At 39.8% G+C, this 18,475-nt stretch overlaps 1 protein-coding gene across 2 annotated transcripts in view; it reads right to left on the bottom strand.

Annotated features, from left to right (window-relative positions):
- The window catches only part of KDM1A (lysine demethylase 1A), a 40,596-nt gene that overhangs the window by 20,649 nt on the left and 1,472 nt on the right, over positions 1-18,475 (bottom strand). The window contains exons 2-3 of one of the 2 annotated variants that reach the window (XM_044435352.1): positions 12,546-12,711; positions 5,284-5,343 (exon numbers count right to left, since the gene is read on the bottom strand). In XM_044435352.1, coding sequence (XP_044291287.1) covers positions 5,284-5,343; positions 12,546-12,696 — 211 coding nt within the window. In that variant the 5' untranslated portion in view covers positions 12,697-12,711. The remainder of the gene's footprint in view (positions 1-5,283; positions 5,344-12,545; positions 12,712-18,475) is intronic. The other variant, XM_044435354.1, reaches the window with a different exon arrangement.

The following is an 18,475-nucleotide window of genomic DNA, read 5'->3' as shown; positions in this document are numbered from 1 at the left end:
AAAGGAAAGTGAATCCTGAAAGCCTGAAGTCTACCTATCCCAACTCTAAAGAACCACGGGCCAAGAAAACATGTTTAACGTCATGGTAGACTACACGGAAAGTTTCAATTACACTGACACAAGTGTTTGCAGCCAAATCCTAGTCATACTTTTGGTGCTTAAAGATGCACTGAAGCAGATACACCTAGATTTGCTCTTAAGACAAAGGACAAACCATTGAAACCCATGGGAATGTTTAAATCAGTGTCTGCATGTTTACTCACTTCTGAATCTTCAATGAGGCTTGCTCATTAGTAACTGTATTTAGGCTTGCAGCCAAAGTAAATACATTGAATGTTTGCATAAGCATTTGCAAGAACACAGACCTTTTACTAACAATATTAGACAGACAAGTACAGGCTTAAAAAACCGTGAAAAGTGAGTTTCAGCAAAATAAACTAAAACTTCCAGTACATATTAAGCCATTAAAGCTGAAATCAGCTTGAATCAGCTTCTTAAGAAACGGTGTTATTTCCAAGTTAAACTCAATATTACATTACCTGAGGTACAGCGGTACCCGCTGCATGCACTAGTCTTCCGAACTCCTAGATTTACTCAGGAACCTCAGTCCAACCTGAGGGTTAGCACTTAATGCACTAAATAGCCTCTTCTAGGACTAATTCCTTTATAATTAGTCCTATTTATAATGAAAAATAGATATTAAATAAGAGCATTATAAAGCACAAATTTGACCTAAAACCCTGCAGACCATTTCAAGACAGGAAAAATATACATTTTTGTATTTTCATGTTGCTCTCTATATAAAGGCAGACATGTATATAACAGACATGAAACAAATGCAGGGAGAGGGGGAGGGTGAGAGAGAGAGAAAGAGAGCACAGATTTGCATAGAAGACCTGTAAGATAGCACCTTTTGTTTCTCAGCATGGTGGCCATTACTTTGAAAATGGTATGACAAGGAAGCTTTCAAAGGAAGGAAGGAAGGAAGGAAGGAAGGAAGGAAGGAAGGAAGGAAGGAAGGAAGGAAGGAAGGACGGACGGACGGACGGAAGGTTGGTTCAATGTTCCTGTGGTTCAAATGCTGACATCACCAATTTGCCCACAAATCATCTCCCATGCCTTGACATACAGAAGGAGCATCAAGGTGGACATAGCCATGTTTAGGGTATGGCTATGAAGAAAAGCTTTGTGTAAAAGCTGCTGGCTTATATCCAAAAGGGGCAGTCCTAAGAGATGGCAACCGGCATGCAGTTACGAATGCCTGCTGTACGGGGATGGGTCATACTCATACACTGAAACTGAGCATTTTGGTCCTATGACAAGGCAAGAAAGGCACAAACCAAAGGTGCAATCCTGTGGGGCAGTGCTCTCGATTACTCCCTGGCCTGCTGCTGACAGGGTGGAGAAGCGACAGAGGTGATGCTTGGCTTCACATCTTTCTTCTTCTACGTTTTCCTTTAGATGGACCTCATAGTCTAGCTAAAGTAGTTGGGCTGCTGGATGCAGGGCTAGAGAGAAAAGCCACAGGTTTCTCCTATGCTGGTCTCTCTCCCCCCTGCTCACCACCATTCTCCCTTTGTAGGCCGCTTTTGCAATCTCAGAATGCAAATGCTATGGTTCTTTCCATGGCAGTTGTAGGTGGGAAATCAGATTCTGACTTATTTTAAAAACAAAACAAAACAAGAAACAGAATGTCCATGCTCTTTCCAGTCTTGCTGAGAGCACAAGTGTGTAGCTGATCACTTTCAAGAGAACTTATGAAACTGTGGCACAAAAGCAAGGCTACCAAGTATAGCTTGATGACTAGCAGGAGCCTCTGCCCAGATTTTCAGCATTACTATAAAACCCTCTTTGCTTTAACTCAGGGCCACATACAATAAAAATATACCTTAGGCTACAGCCTTTCTGGAACCCTTATACTTCAGATAGTAGATGGAGGATTTTATATTTGAATACTCTAAATGATTAGAAACACCTTACCTGTGGAAAGGTAAGTGTTGAGGAAGAAAGATCCTAACTTATCTCTCCCTCTAAGCTGGTTTTCTGTGTGCAAAGAGGTCCCCTACATGACTCCCTCCCTGTGAAGAAGCATTCCAATATGCAATTCTCTCTATATTGCAACGTGGTAAGAATCCTAGTGGGAGTAAAACTCACTGAACTAAGTAGTTACAGGCTTGGACTCAAACTCATATAAAACACAGGGCAGCTCCTTGTGCTGGAACACTCTCCACAGCTGCATATATGGAGGATGCCACACCAGTATGCAAAATGCAGTCAGAGTTGTAATACACACATTCTCCTCAGAGAGGAGATCTATGTACCGCAAGACTACAGGCTGTGCTCCAGTATTATACTTGCTGACATGTTTGGATTTCCACAAATCCAGGCTTGGCATAGTACCAGCCATTGTTTATGATCACTAACTCCTTTTCTCCCAGCATCCTGGCTGTCTTCTGCAATCCATGCTTGCTGCACAGATAAGCTGGACAAGAAACAGGATTTTATCTCACTTCTGCCTGTGTGGCTTCTGCTTTTAGCAAAAGTACAACACAAAGTGAAAAATCCCCCCAGCCACACTTTATTTCTCTGATATTTATATGATACTCTGAGAGTATCTTTATGTAGGATTTTCTAGGGGTGGAGCAAGTGTTTATCTGTGGACCCCAGAACCAACATTCAGGCTTTTGTCATGAAGGGTGTTTTGTATAAATTCAGAACATAAATATTCACAAGGTATTTAAATTGTGGGATTCAGTACTCAAGAGATAAGATGGTGCAGTCTACAAATCAAAAGTGTCGCTGAACCAGTTAAGGAACTATCCAGCACTCTGTTCTCCTATAAATACCTCCTGTATCGAGAAAAGACTGCAAAAGGCTCCATCAGCTACAAGGGAGCTATGCATAAAGGATTTGATGCAACATGTGGTGCCATGGGAAGCAATGTAAGAGCAATCCGAATTTGCAATCAGAGAGTGCAAGTGCTACAAATTGGTTTATGGCACGCCAGCTCACATCTTTTAACTAATTAAAACTCTTAGTCCTCATAACTGCAGATAGAAGCCTGAAACTATATGGCAGAAACATGTAAAAGAAGTGTTACATAAATCTTTGTTATGTGCTTTGAAATAGTTACCTCTGCATTGCTCTTGGAGGTTTATCCAGCATGAGCAACTGTGCTGCCAAATTCATTCCAATGGCTCTGCCCACCAATGGGAGTGGCTAAACAAACCAGGAAGCTTCAATTTGTGGCTTGTTCAGCTTTCTGTCCTAACCAGAATCTCCTTCCTCTCTTAACAAGCCACACTCATCATAAGCTACAGTTTGTTAAGAGAGCAACAAGCCTCAGATCCTGGTTCAAACCTAACAGTAAACAAACTACAGATGGAGGATCTCTGGGTTGTTTAGCTACTCCCACTGGCAGGAGGAACCAATCGGGAATGATTAAGCTGCATCCACTAGGATGCTTGCTCATTCCAGATGGCCCATAGATTTTAAGTCCTTATGTAAGAAGTCCTGACAAATATAAACTCTGTTATAAAGTTTATAATCATATTATAAAACCATTGTATAATATGGAATTTACTTGGAAATCTAATGAAAGTATGTAGGATATAATCAGCAGTACAGGTACATTTTTATGTGTGATTTCATATTTCAACTAAGAATGTCTTCCTACTTGAATCAAGAAGAGCAATCTAAATAAATTCTGAAATAGATAAAACTACTAAATATTCCAACCAATTCACTTAAGAGTATCAGTTCCTGCAGCAAGTTCATCTAAGCCATCCTAAGTGTAATTAAGCAAACTACAAATAGCCTTGTACCATTTACTCTGATTTTCAGCCAAAAAACAGGCAGATAAGAAGAGCAAGCTAGTAAGGCCCCATGAGTGCAAAGTATCTTGAAAGACCCCTAGAGGTAAAGGATAGAAACCTACAAATAAATTTGTAACCCTCCACTTATCTTTGGCAAATATACAAGTCTCCTCCTCACTCAATGCTGTCTCATGATCTAAATCAAGACATGCATTTGCCTTAATTAAATTGATGCATTTCTAGAAATTGCCTATAAATGAAGACACAGTCCTACTTCTGAAGCTAAGCAATGGGCCTTACTAGTATCTGGCTGAGAAACCAACATGTGTTGGTCTAAGGTCTTTGCAGGAAGAGAAGGGCACAAATGAACAGAGAAAAAAGCACAAACTCAGAGCCATTCACAGAAAAAGGCAGATTCCACCAGAGGCTCAAAATGATCCCAGCACACATACTACATTCTTGAGGCCTTTAAAAACCAATCTATTGCAGTACAGATGCTTAGTAGTTGGCCTTTAAGGTTGTTTCAGCCTTACCAAATCTCATCAGAAAAACAGCATTTAACAGTTCTGCCTCCCTACTGTTTCAAAAAGCAATACTGCCTGACCACCAATAAAGTTCTCACATGGTATTTCGCAGAAATCTCAGAGATAGTAGAATGAATTCCTAGCCATTTACATCACAATTTCTTTAACACTTTTATCCAATCCACCATTCCAGGAATTAAATATATGATGCTTATCTCTCAATAGCAAAGAGACAATACTCCACCTTAAATCTACAGTACCTGGGAAAAGCTTGTCTTATTAGCATTGGGTTCATACTATAGGATGGACCCAGAGCTAACCCTTTATAACTTGCTCCAAAAAATTACATTCTAGTCTACATGCATCAATTGGCCATTTTGAGGGGGACTGGCCATTTTGACAAAGTTCTTAATGAACTTGCCAAAAAGAAACTAAGATAGTTGAAGCTTCCTGAGAATTTCATATATGCCTTACAGCACAATCCTATGCATATTTACTTAAAGGTTTCTGAGTGTTCAACAGAGCTTACTCCAAGACTATGTTACAGGACTGCTGCCTAATTCTATTAAAATGGACAGCAACTGACTAGAATAGAAGGGCATTCCTCTGACATCACTCCTTGGAATCATATACAGGATTAAGCCATGCAATGTAAAAGGCTCTGAGACTAGGGTGCGAGTTTCCTTCTTGTTTCACCCACCAAATACAAGGAAGCACGGAGGGCTGCAAAATCTGCCTAAGGAATGTCAGGGTATTTTTAAATTTCCCATGATGTTCTCCAGCTATGACACCAAGTTATCCCTCCCTTTTTTAGTGGGTAAATATATTTCTCCTGCACCTCTTGCTAAGAGTTGGCCACCCACACCGACGCACAATTGCAAGCATCAATCCCTAATTTGGGGGGCTCTTGCTACTATGTGGCAAGCATCAAACGCTACCCTCACCTGATGCTTGGCAGTCTCCATACCCTCCAGAACTGTCGTCTTGAAGTCCTCCTGCTTGCCCTGTGGAAGGAAAGAGGAGATCTCAGGGACCTTGCTCCACAAGTTCAAGTCATTGCGGGGACATGAAGACGTGGTAGTTGGCGATTCATGTTTAGTAGTTCACCAACTAGCGGGGAAGAAAACATTTTTTGAAAATTCCATCTTCTGGAATCTGGGTCATGGGCATCACACTCTGCAATCTTCTAATATTCATCCTTGTTGTTGGAACCCTTTGTCAGACTCTTATGGGAAGAAGTAGAGGTACACAGTATTTGTAGAACATGTAGTTGGTAAATATTTTTAACAATTTTTAACAGATTAGAACAAAAAGAAGCTTATACTTCCTGCTACCAATAGGAAGACTATGTTGATGGATAGTCTAACCAAGGGTTTGAAACATCAAGGATTTTATAAGTTTTGGCTAGGGCTTGCTTGGAAATATATCTCATTCTGAAGGAAAGAAATCTGCTATCAGCTTACTTTGCTTCCACAATCTATAACTGTCTAAATCTACGCAGATTTTGTATGCATCCTACAACCACCCAAATGCTAAACAACCTTTACACTGACTCAACTAGTATTCACCTGTAGTCATCAAAGACATGAAATCTGCATAAGCAATACTGCACTACATTTCAGTACAGCCAGATAGAAGAATGAAGAACACACATTAGAACAAAAGCCTTATATTATCTTGATCTGCCTGCACTTAGCTCAACATATAAAGCTATCTGCTTCTGGGTTTAAGTTAACAGCCAAGGGTTTTGTATGTTTTTTGGGGGAAAAAAACAGGATCAGAAACCACAGTTTTCACATTCTGTGCAGAAAACTAGGATCAAAAACCAGTTGCATCTTGGCTTGTTTGAATAAACTAGGGAAATGCATCTTGGACCCCTCCAGATGTTTTGGATTACAATTTGCATCAGACTCAGGCAGCATAACCAGTGATAAGGGATCATGGATGTTATAAACCAAAACATTTGGTGGGCACTAGGCTGCCTATCGCTGCAATAAACCCAAGCTTAGCTTATGTTTTGTCCTATGCTAAACTGTGGCTAGTTTAGTTTAAACCAGAAAGCAAATGCTTCAAATCTACTCTTCTGGCACATGCTGGAGTAGTGGCAACAGACTGAAGCATCTGAGTCTGAACAAGCTGATTCCCATAAACTAAATTATGGTGCAGTGCCACGTTTCAACTGGGCAGTTTCATTCTGTTGTTTTTACCTACATAATGCATCTCCAGAAGGAAAAGGCTTAGGAATACATTGATGCATTTCCAGCGACCACTGGTAGCTTATACCAACATCAATAATGGTACCTTCAAAACAATACTAGATGGTAAGCACCCTGAGCAACTTACAGTCTCCTATGTGCAAACTAACCTTATAAGAATTAAGGGCAGGGCAGTCTCCTTTTCCTGATATGCTAGTCTCTGGATCAACTGCTATCAGTACACTATGCCATTTCTAGCTTCACAGGTTTTATAAAGGTGGTAGGGAGACATTGATGTGATAATTAATAATTATCATGTTTGAACTAAACTGCTATGATAAATATTTCCTGTTTCATATATAAAAGTGCATTCTGAAGAGCAGTCAACTAACTCTGACTTGGTTAACAAGCCAAACCGATTTGTTGTGTCCACTTTTCCAAGTCTAATGGCATATACCAGAACTTAGGGGAGGGAATACAGAGGACTCATATTTGACTTTAAGCTTTTCTTTTGCAAAAGTTGCAAGCATCACCCTGCTGCAGCGGCATGGTAAACTCTAAGGGAGAGGGACAACTACTACTACTCTCTTTCTTCCACAGAGGAAGGTGACAGGAGATGAGTTTTTGCAGGAAGTATTAGATGTGTGTTATTATTTATTTCATGTTTATACTGTCTAACGGCCAGAAGGCTCTCTAGCTTCTTGCTGCTGCCTTCAAAATCCTAGTAGCAAGAGAGAAAAACCAGCACTCCCTCACTCATTCCACTCCAAGTACATATGGTGAAGAAGTAGCAAGGCAGTTGGCAGAATGAAAGCCACCTCTTCTTTCTTCTTCCAGAGAATGGAGATTGTCTCAATCCCGCAGCGAGTGAACTTACATAAAAAGCATGTCATCACTTTCTGCCACCTCTTGAACAATGCAACCTAAGTGAAAATGGGGGAGACGGGACTCTATCACTTCTTCCCACCATGAAGAACAAGTAATAGAAGAAATGGCTTTGCTCTCTTCCCATTAGGTTTTTGCAAGGTGTAGCATACAAGCACATCTAGCACTTTGTTACAAAAGCCCCAACTCAGAGCAAAGCCTTATTTTCCTTGAAGAAAAGAAAGAAGAGATGCCTCTTGCTCTGTGAATTCAGTTTTTGGCTAATCTTCCTGCTGTTTCCTGCCAAAACTGAACAGGAAATAAAAGAGTTTGCTCCATGTAACACCTCAAGCAGGGTTTCAAATGCACACACAGGCATGTGCCAGATGTGGGGAAAGGGACTCACCTATAAGGAAGCAGCAAGTAGATTCAGTGAACCCTCAGTTTTGAAATATTAAAATATTAACCTTTAGATGGCAAGCAAATAGTAGCCTACGAGTACCATCTCCCTCTCCTTGGCTCTTTTTTTACTCCCCCCCCTTTCAGAAAAGTGGCAAAGGAGAAAACAGAAGGGCCATATAGGACAACCTGGATTTTCTTTTGTACATGGAATAGTATGGTGTCTTTCCCATTTTGCCCATGTCATCAAGTGATGCAGCAACAGGGAGAAAGAGACTGTAAAGGCACATGCCATGAGATAGCAGAGCAGGAGTAGTAAAGAAAAAAAGCATTCAAAGGAACGTTCTAATGGAGGAAGGCCAAGGGCAGAGGAAGCACCGATGAAGGGAAAGACTGAAGCTACTTGGCCTCCTTCCCAAGACAGGCAATTAGATCTGGTTCCCCAGTTACTAAAGGCAGATTATAGAATAGCTATGCATAGAAAATTCTTCCTACTAGTTTGTGGAAATGTAAACTAGTTTACTGCATATACTGCATGAAGAAAAACAAGAAAAAAAAACTTTAGTACATGCCAATTCTAATGCACACATTTCTCTGTTCCTCCAAGCCCAATAAAATATAAAACTTTGCATTTAAAGCAAAATGGCAATTAGGCTATTTGCAGAGATTATAAACATACCTTTTGAAACAAGTCTTTTGAATTACAAAACACCCTGAAATATTATTTAACTGCATAACAAACTATATATGGGTGATCATAATGGAGGAGAAATTGCCAAAAAATACTGCACCCAAATAGTATTTTTAAAATCACACAGTAAATCTCTGTATTTAAATCTACTGTGTTTGTATCCAATGATTTACCCTTATGAGTAATTTCCTGCATATGTTTCTCACTTGAGGAGGTTAAACTGAGGTGATGGACCAAGGTCAACCAGACTGAGCACTATCTACTGCTACTCTTAGTAAACCAGGGTCTGCAAATGGGCAGCCAGACACAGAAGCTCCCCTCCTTTCTCAATATTAACCATGATTTTGCATTACACATGCAGACTATATCCCCTTGTCACCATGGTCTGAAAACTCATACACCCTGTAATCAGTTTAGTCAATAAAAGAAATATGGTGTATGTTGGAACATGCGCAATGTCAAATCATGACTAATATTGATAAGTGAAGCAGAAATTGCTCTACACAGAAGAGGTAATGCTCAAACCCAAGGACTTGCAAACTATGTTTCCCGTGGAACTAGCACAGCATGCCCACTGAGACACAATGAACTTGAACAAGTTTGAGCTCACCTCTCCTAGGTTCTAAAATGGCCTTCCCTCCATGGCATTTCACTGGTTTTCAACCAAAGATTTTCTAAGCAGAACTTTTGTGCTATTAAGTTCATAACTATCATGCTAAATGGATTACTTTCACTCTAAGATACATCAAATTGAGTTATTGTATTTCATTTGCACCCCTTTTCTGTGGCAAGAACAACATAAAAACATGAGTCCTAACTGCAACGACAGTGTGCAACGTTTAAGTGGCCAAAAATAAGGCAGCAATGTCTATTTCTAATGTAATGTTTATGTTCACATTTGGGAAGATAAAATTATCTATGGGTCAAAAAATCTTTTCAGAACTGTTTTGTTAAAATGAATCTACTTATTTCTGAGAACTCCAAAAATCACAGGAATGCAGTTGGAGAGTATAAAATGTTTTACTCAAGTATTTTGATACTGTTGCTCTCAAGAAATCATAAAACAGATTGATGTGCCACACAATAGAACAACCAATTCTTGCTGTGTCACCTGTTTGCAGAACACTTAATCAGACACTATTTTCAATGTCTTAGGAAATGATCCTATGGCCCCAGATATTTTCTATGGGGCCATAGGATAATTCCAAGCCCCAGCTTCAAGGTCAGAGACAGCACTCTGACCTCACTGCTGGGAATTGTTGCTCTGCTCCCCCTTTACCCCCTTCTCAGCCAGCATGGAAAGAGCTGCATTGACTGGTCTGCAAGCTTGGTAAAACAACCTTGGAGAGATGGAGAAGCAGCTGGGGAAGGGAGGAAAGTGGAGAAGCTGGGATAGAGGTATCCTGAAGTCCTCCCACCTCCTTCCCTCCCACTCAGAAATGCCACTGCCAGATGGAAAAATGCAGAGCGGGGAAAAGAAGATAGCTGAGAACACTCTGCTCTCCACCAGGATGTCTGTGAGCCTCAGAGTTCAGGGGACTTGCGTCCTCTTCCATCAACGTAAGATGATGGTTTGTGAGACTGCAGCCAAAAAACGGAAATCTCCACCTCAGTATGAAAAACAATGAGGTTCAATATTCCACCAACTTAGCCCAGTAAGTGACTAGTTATGTGCCATAAAAAAGGCAAAACAAGTTACTTTGTGTTCAAATATAAATACATGAAAGAAGAGACCCAAGACACACATTATGCTAATGCTAGCAAAATTGGAGTAGGAGAAGGAAGGAGGATAGGCAGTAAATGATGGGGTAAGAATGGACCTACCCAAAAGAAAAAACCCACTCTAGCAAATTTAACAAAAGAAAATATTTATTTTGATAACTGAACTGAAAGTAGAAAAATACTGAAAGTAAACAGCTTCCAGCTCTAAAAATGTAGACGTTCTCGTACACTAGCAACAGTGACAAACTGGTATTTAAAATGAAAAACCCTTTCTTTGTGTTAATAAAGAGAATGTTCGCTACTGCAGTACAGTCATGTCAAAACATCTCATTATTAATCGGCTAACTCTGCCATTCCCAGTACAGATTTTCAAAAGAAGATTACTACAAAATCCTGAGAGTGGAGTTTAGTAAGCTATACCAGGTGTACATTAGTCACAACTAATTTAAGTTCTTCTAAGTATTAAGTGGGAACCACTGAATTAATAAGGTTTACCTGGTTTTAAACTGTCAGCACAAACTTTCTACTAAGAAACTCATACATGGCATGGGTAAAGAACCAAGTTCCAATACCTGCAGAATCCTGAGCATCATACCATATACCTGCAAGCTATTTATATTCAAGTTAATTTTTTTCCAGTTTAGATGAAGATATGCAATTCTGAAGCAAACTCATACCTACAAAATAGTCAGATGTCTCTTTTTCTTTCTTTCTGTCTTTCTTTCTTATGAGTGTCAACATACACAATAAAACAGAAGGTATCTATTGCCTACTACATACTTAGATTTCAGCCGTCTTCACTAATGCTGTCTCTTGAAAAGTACATATACATTAGCTTCCATCTATTCCAGAGAATGCGGGTATGCCCTTACTATCTATTCAATGAAAGTGAGTTCTTAAGGACACAATCTTATGCATGTTTAGATAAGAAAAAATCCTACACATGCATAGGATTGAACCCTAACAGAGATGGAGACATGAAGAAATCCTATTCACAGGTAACTACTGGAAAAAATAACTAGTTGCAAAAATTAAGACTTGCATCTTGTATGGGATGGATATCCCTTCCATAAAGAACAGTGACAGAAGTTTCTAATACAACTTTTGGCGATTTAATAAACAAATTAAGCATAGAGATAGGAAACAGTAAAAGACTTCATGAATAAATAAAAATGTCACACAACTATGTTTTCCCAAGAGATGACAACTGGCACATAACCATATGACTCTTTCAATGCCAAGTCTAATTATATTTAAATATATTCTCTTAAATTCACCTGAAAGTGACATAAACTAAATTCTGTTCACTCAACTAATGCAACTAGTACCTCCTCCTTAACCCAAACAATAAGCCTAGCAGTTCGACAGCTAGAAGGTTTCCTCATGAAGCTATGAAAACTTGATGCCATGCAGAATGGATGAAGTTTGTTAAAAGAGAAGAGCTATGTCAAATGCCATTTTGAAGAAGAATTCAGTATGATATAATACCATTACAATATGCTGCAACTGGAGCTTGGCAATTGTGGTTTCAGGAACACAAATGACACTACTTTGTATCTAGCTAGGAGTATCCTAGGATACAAGTTAGACTCACAACTACCAGGAAGATGCAAATTTAGGAGTTCACAGAAAGAACACTCATGACTTTCCTTCTGAAACTGAATTTTTAAAATGTAACAGAGATAAGCAAACAGCTGTGACAAGTTAACACAAAACTAGAACCACTTATTTTATTAAGAAATCAAGGAACAAGAGTGTCTTAATATTAGATCAGAAGGAACCATTTTGATAAGAGCACCCAAATGTTAGTCCTGTTACCAAATAGCTAAAATGTGTGATGAAGTCCAGTATATTTTTTTAAATGAAAATGACTGCACTTAGCGAAACAAAGGCAAAAGATTTCAAACAATTCCTGATATTCTTCTCCAATAGAACACAGACAGAATGAAAACTAAGATGCTTGGTAATTTAATTTGAGCTGCCTAGAGATTGATTGTGAGCCGCCTAGAGATGCTATGGCGCAATAGGCAGCATGTAAATGGTCTAAAATAAATAAATAAATAAATAAATAATTTAAGATCTGGCAAAATAGTAATGGAGTCAAATCTTAAGAACAGTTGATTGAACCCTGCAGATTTGCTGAACCAAAAGGATCTGCCAGGCTCAAATCATGTGGCCCATCATCAGAACTTTCTGCATGGCATACCATTGTTCATTTGATAGCAAATCTAAGCTAAACCCTGGGGAAAGGACATATGAGTGTGTGAACTGCCTCCAAATACATGTTTCCAGGCATAAGGATTGCTGTTCTGCTGGATGGGGACAACCTACTCACCAGATGGCTCCTCGGGTTCACTCTCATTCTCTTCCTCAGGAGGCGGCGGTGGTGGGGGAGGAGGCAGCTTTTTCTCTTTCTCTGCTTTAGCATTTCTTTCCTCTTCAGAGTAATACTCATCTTCAGAAAGGTTAGCAAGGCTCTCATCCATTTCTCTATATTCTACCTGCAAACATAGCCACCAAAAGATAACCTGAACGAACAAATTGATACAACAGAATGATTAACATCACAAACGTCAAATGAATCTCGTGAATGGTAAGGGGTCACCTTTAGCTGATAGAAGATGGGATAAATCACAGGAAATAGCACAGGTAAGAGAGTTATTTGCTCAAACATAACATTATAGATGATCAAAGATAAAAAATACATCACCTCTAATAGTGATCCTAATTTAAAAACACATTAAACCTACTTCAAGATCCATTGTTCTCTCAGTGTATATACACAGTCAAATAAAGTCCCATATCTCTTGTTTCTGTGTCTAGCATGCAACAAAGCATTCTGTTCTGAGAGCCAGTGTGGTATAGCAGTTGAGAGTGTGGGACTGGGACTCAGGCAATCTGGGTTCCAGTCCTTCCGCTCAGCCAGGGAGCCAGCTGGGTAACTTTGGGCCAGTTGCAGATTCTCAGCCCAACCTACCACACAGGCTTGCTGTTGTGGGGACAACACTGACAGCAGGAGGAAAATGATGTAAGCCGCTTTGACTTTGTTGTAAGAAAAAAGCAGGATATAAACTGAATAAAAATGAATGTGTTCCCTGCTTAGGGTGCTGTATTCCCCTGAATCTGGGGGATTCAAAGATTCCTATACCTGTCATATTGATGCTAGAAGGGCAGGAGAACTAGCAGAGGTACACTATAGGAATCTCTGTGTGCCTATACCAGTGCCAGCCTTCCTATTGGTCTAGAATTCATAATTCACAGTTTATCAGTGATTCAGTCCCATCTTGAAAAGTGTACTTAGAAATATGCATGGCTGAATCCATGCTTAAGATTAAGCATGCCTTGGAACTTTGAGCAATATTCTATACTGGTGTTACACTCAGGCTGTCTCTTTTGCAGCAATGAAGGTGACTACGGGTACAACAGGAATCTAAGAATATCCTCAGAAAGAGGATATTCTGCTTGTTTCCAGAATGGGGCTGAGGTTGCCTGTAGAAATTCAAAATTCCTGTTGAATAAATGGTCCATCCTACTAGCACATGTGAACAACAGGATACTGCCCTTGATATTTTGAGTAATACACATTTTAACAAAAACAAATACCTCACTCCCAGTTCTCTAAGGGAGTTACAATGCACTTGCTTTCTCTCTGTCTCTCTCACATGCACGCACGCACACACAAACTCCCTGAAGCCTGGATGATTGTTCAAAACTGATTCTGCCATTTACTTTCACGTGTATTATGTTATTAACAAAAAAATCTCAATATAGTTCTGCTTGCTAGAGGAAGGGAAAAGTCACAGAAGTTCTTAAGTTAAACATATTAAAGGATGGCAAGTTGTTTTCCCATCCTGATTATAGCACTCAAAGTTTAATTTATATAATAGTATGAATTCTGAAAAAGAAAAAAAAACAGGACACTAAACCAAATATATTATAACCCTATTTGAAAAGTAACTAGGATATTAAAATAAAAACCAAATACCAAGAAACTACCCACCTCCAGTTCAACCATGTATCTATGCTATGATGACATTTAGAACTGTAAAATAAAGGGAGAAAAGCACCTTGCAGAAAAAAGGGAAAAAAACCAAAACAGAAGAAACTCAGGTACCGAAATAGGCAGTACCAATACTTACTTTCTAGCTACTGCCATTCATGAACACAAAGTTACTCTTTCATTTTAAAACCAATTTCAAGTCTGTTATATCTCAAGAGTTACTAGAAAACTTTGCAAGTTCCTGAGGAAGGAGACTTGCATTCCAAAAAGCACTGAACTATTTTAAAACCATTTTTACCTATTCAGCACCTGAGTTTGTACTGTTTTCTGCATTCTGATACATGAGAATCTATTGAGAATACTGAGAACTGACACTGACAGACTGGGAATGCAGTAGTGATAGGCTCCATCCCACTGTAAGACACCTGTGCCCTCTCGGACTTGCCAGGCTAACTGAGCCTCAGCATAAATTGTACAAGTTCCAGGTGAATCTAACGGAGAGACTCTGGCAGCAGCTGCTCTGGTGTGGGTTAAATAAATATTGTGGCACCAGGAAGAGGAGAAGATAAGGGATGGCCTGGTAGGAAGGAGCCCTTCGGAAGAAGATCAGAGGGGCAGTGGGAGAAAGAACAGAGAGAGAAAGAGTGGTATAAGCACAATATGTGGCAAGTGATGCAGAAAAAAAGGGGCAAGGCAATGGTTAGATCCCGCTACTCTATGTTGAATTTTTCATCAAAAAGTACAAAGTATCACCAAGTGATCGCAAGAAAGTGAATCTTTTAGGAGGCAATTGTCTGCAGACTGGTCTGCATGCCTATCTTGCCAGCTTATTGCAGGAATTGACCCACTGGGATTCTAAAAGAAAGAAATGGAGAAGACAGGTGGGGGATCACCTGACTTGGCTACTGACTCTTTTCACCTCAAGCTCCCTTTCAAAATAATCTGAACACTTGTCACCAAGAAGATCTGATGTCTTACAAAGGGGAAACACACATCACCCCACACACTCATCCCTCTGCCATCCCATTTATTATTTATCCCATGACATCTTTTGGAGGATGTGTGCTACTATGTGTACCTCATCACAAGCTTTTTTCCCAGAACAGACCCTCTTTCCAGGTAGAAAACACAGTGAGCCTGTCTGGGGAAGACAACGGGGCCTAACTGGAAGGGAAAGAAAGGAGGGACATGAAGTAAATCAATCTGTTATTAAATAAATACAGCAATACCTCCTTCTCCTGCTCTAGGCACATAGACAAATACATGCACAGGCATGCAAGCCGAGAAACAACAGCTTTACTCTCTATCTTCAAGTACTATGACAAAATTATGAGCGCAAACCTGGCAAGGGGGTGGAGGGGAGAGAGATACATGTACAGCAATACAGTAAAGCACTCCTTTAGGAACCATCTTCCTTGCACTAGAAAGGCACCCAAGAAGACAGACTCACCCACAGTCACACAACAGCCTTATCAAGTACAGGAAGAAGTTGATCTGTTCAAGGTAAAGGGAACAGCCTAATAGGAAGGGGAATGGATAGAGCACCAAGTAAATAAACATAGTTTGAGATTAACGTAGTTGCACTGCTTTCTTCTCCTCTAGGTGTGCATGCAAATGCACAAGCCTGCACGCAGAGACAATCAAAACTAAGAAGTGGTATTTCCTCTCTCAAATCCTCACCCAGTATGAACAGACCACCACCAAGATCATCAGTGCAAAGCACACAGTGGGGGCGGGAGCTGAGGAAAAATACACAAAGGAAACCACTACAGCAAAACACACCATTTCAAATCAGATTTTCCTGTTACAGTAACAACTCAACAAGAGAGAAAACTCAACTGCATTCACATGCTGGCCTACATTATTTGAGAACCAGGTCATTGCATATTACTGAAGGGTTTTTTTCTTTTTCTGAGCAGCCTAGAGATGTGAAATTTCCAGAAATTTTGAAGCTATGGCAAAAAAATGAGAAAAAATGGAAATTTGGAGGAAAATGAAAAATACAGTATTTCTTTTAGCATTCCTTATAGATGTGAAGTAGCTTGGTTATCTTAGGCCTGGTTCATGCATAAAGACCTGATTCAAACATAATGGCTAACTATAGCTTAGAAAGTCCATAGCTAGTCAAAGCTTCAGCCAGCGTACATGCACGTCTCCTGCTTCCTACTTTGCATCCACAACCCAAGAGCTCCCTGTTATTTGCAAATCCAGAACTGTGGGTTACTGATGGAGAAACAACCCAGAATTTTAATACCGTGTTGGTTGTTGGGCTGTTTCTCCCTCAATAACTGGAATCTGCAGGTTCACAGGCCATGATGAACACAGATGGGCAGGGCATTTCTAGGTTGTTTAATTAAGCAGATGCAAAGCAGAAGGGGAGAGCATATGGAAAGCAATGCATGCCGGCAAAGCCTTGGCTAATAGCAGGTTGTTTAACCAATAATTTATCATTACGTAGCTAGATCAAAATATAAGGTATATATTATACTTATAAGCATGTAAAAGTGTTTAAAGGCGGTGCAGTGGGTTAAACTGCTGAGCCACTGGCTGGTTGATCAAAAGGTCGCCGGTTCGAATCTGTACAACGGGGTGAGTTTGCTCCATCTCAGCTCCTGCCAACCTTGCAGTTCGAAAGCATGCAAATGCAAGTAGAGAAAAAGGTACCACTTTGGTGGGCAGGTAACAGCGTTCCGTGCACTTCGGTGTTTAGTCATGCTGGACACATGACTGCCTGAGGGCAAATGCTGGCTCCCTCAGCTAGGAAACAGAGATGAGTACCACCCCCAAGAGTCAAACATGACTGGACTTTAATGTCATGGGGAAACCTTTACCTTTACCAAAAGTGTTTAACTACTGACCAGGGGAGTCTTCAGAAAGTAGCCCCTAAAGCTAGAACATATAGAACAAAAACCAAACTGTCAGAAATGCTCATATTTTTCATATATTTTGGCATGCTCAAAATTAAACTGACTTGCAGCAGACTTAAATGTCTAGCAGTAAAAGATACATTAGATGAATACACAGAACAAGAAATGGAGGAAAGAACTATGCTAGGCATCTTTACAGAAAGATTAAAAATCAATTTTCTCCACATCTCTAGTCTTATATAAAAGCTATTAGAAATCATTTTGGAAGAATAAAGACCAGGTAGCAACATATGAACACACTGTCTTAAACATTTTAGTTTATAAAAAACATTTTATTATCCAAAATTGTTCAACCCTTCAGCCAACACTTACTAGACATTAGGTTCACTGAGAAACTCTGAAGCAGTGGTTTTACATTAAGTATAGGGAGGATAAAATCCCTCTGAAAGAGACTGTATTGCCATCTTACTTACTCACACAGGGCCAGTTCACACAGTCATTTAAGCCATGATGAGTTGTAGGGCGTGTTGCTAGCTATTTTGAATATCCACCCTCTGCTGGAGGGCTGCCATGGTTTGTTGTGCTATCTGAATCCAGGCAGCCACCCTTAAGTAATTTTACATAGGTTATGTTTATATGTCATGACGACAAGCCATGTCAGGGTACAGGATAGGCTCACTGTGGTTTAAAGAAGCCAATTTAACAATTTACAAATTTTAAAATTTAATGTGTCTAAAATTTACCAATTTAGTCGTTGTTGTTGTGATGATGCAAACTGGGTCATCATTACAAGCAGTGTACACACCACAGCACCTATGCTTCCTTCTGATTCTCTGCCACTCCATTTTGGCTAAGCTAATCGCACATACATGGCGGCAGTGCATATTTAGACATAGCCCAATGCCCCCATGGAGCACAGGGGCATAATAATAGATTATAGGCAAATGCAGCAGGCCGGTTTATCATTTTTCTCTATACTCTTGCATCAGATTAAGGAGACTCTAGCTCTCGAAAATTTATACCATCAGTTTTTAAACCCTACATCAGTGTTTAAAGTGTCACAAAACTTTGATTTTTTTTTTGCATTACAAAGCAATCCAAATCTGTTTTCTTCCAGTGCACTATCACTCAGTCAACATATGCAAAAACTGAAGCAGGCCACTCATCACCACCAGCATACATGTGAGTCTCCTAAAAGCCTGGCATTCTAGGAATTGGAAGGAAGCTTTGTTGAGTTCCACAAATACAAACCCCATTCCTATTCAGCTGCTGGTAGCCGTCAACAAAGAGTCAGCGAGCAGCACGGCTCATTTTTTAAAAACACTTCACAAATTAGTTCTGTACCTAAAGCATTGTACAAATGATGCAAACAAAATAATTACATATAAGTTTTTCAAC

Source organism: Varanus komodoensis, unplaced genomic scaffold (assembly GCF_004798865.1).
Source record: "Varanus komodoensis strain SLA01 unplaced genomic scaffold, ASM479886v1 scaffold29_1, whole genome shotgun sequence".
Lineage (NCBI taxonomy): Eukaryota > Metazoa > Chordata > Lepidosauria > Squamata > Varanidae > Varanus > Varanus komodoensis.
Note: the sequence above shows the minus strand (reverse complement) of the source record. Positions and strands in the feature narration are given on the sequence as shown.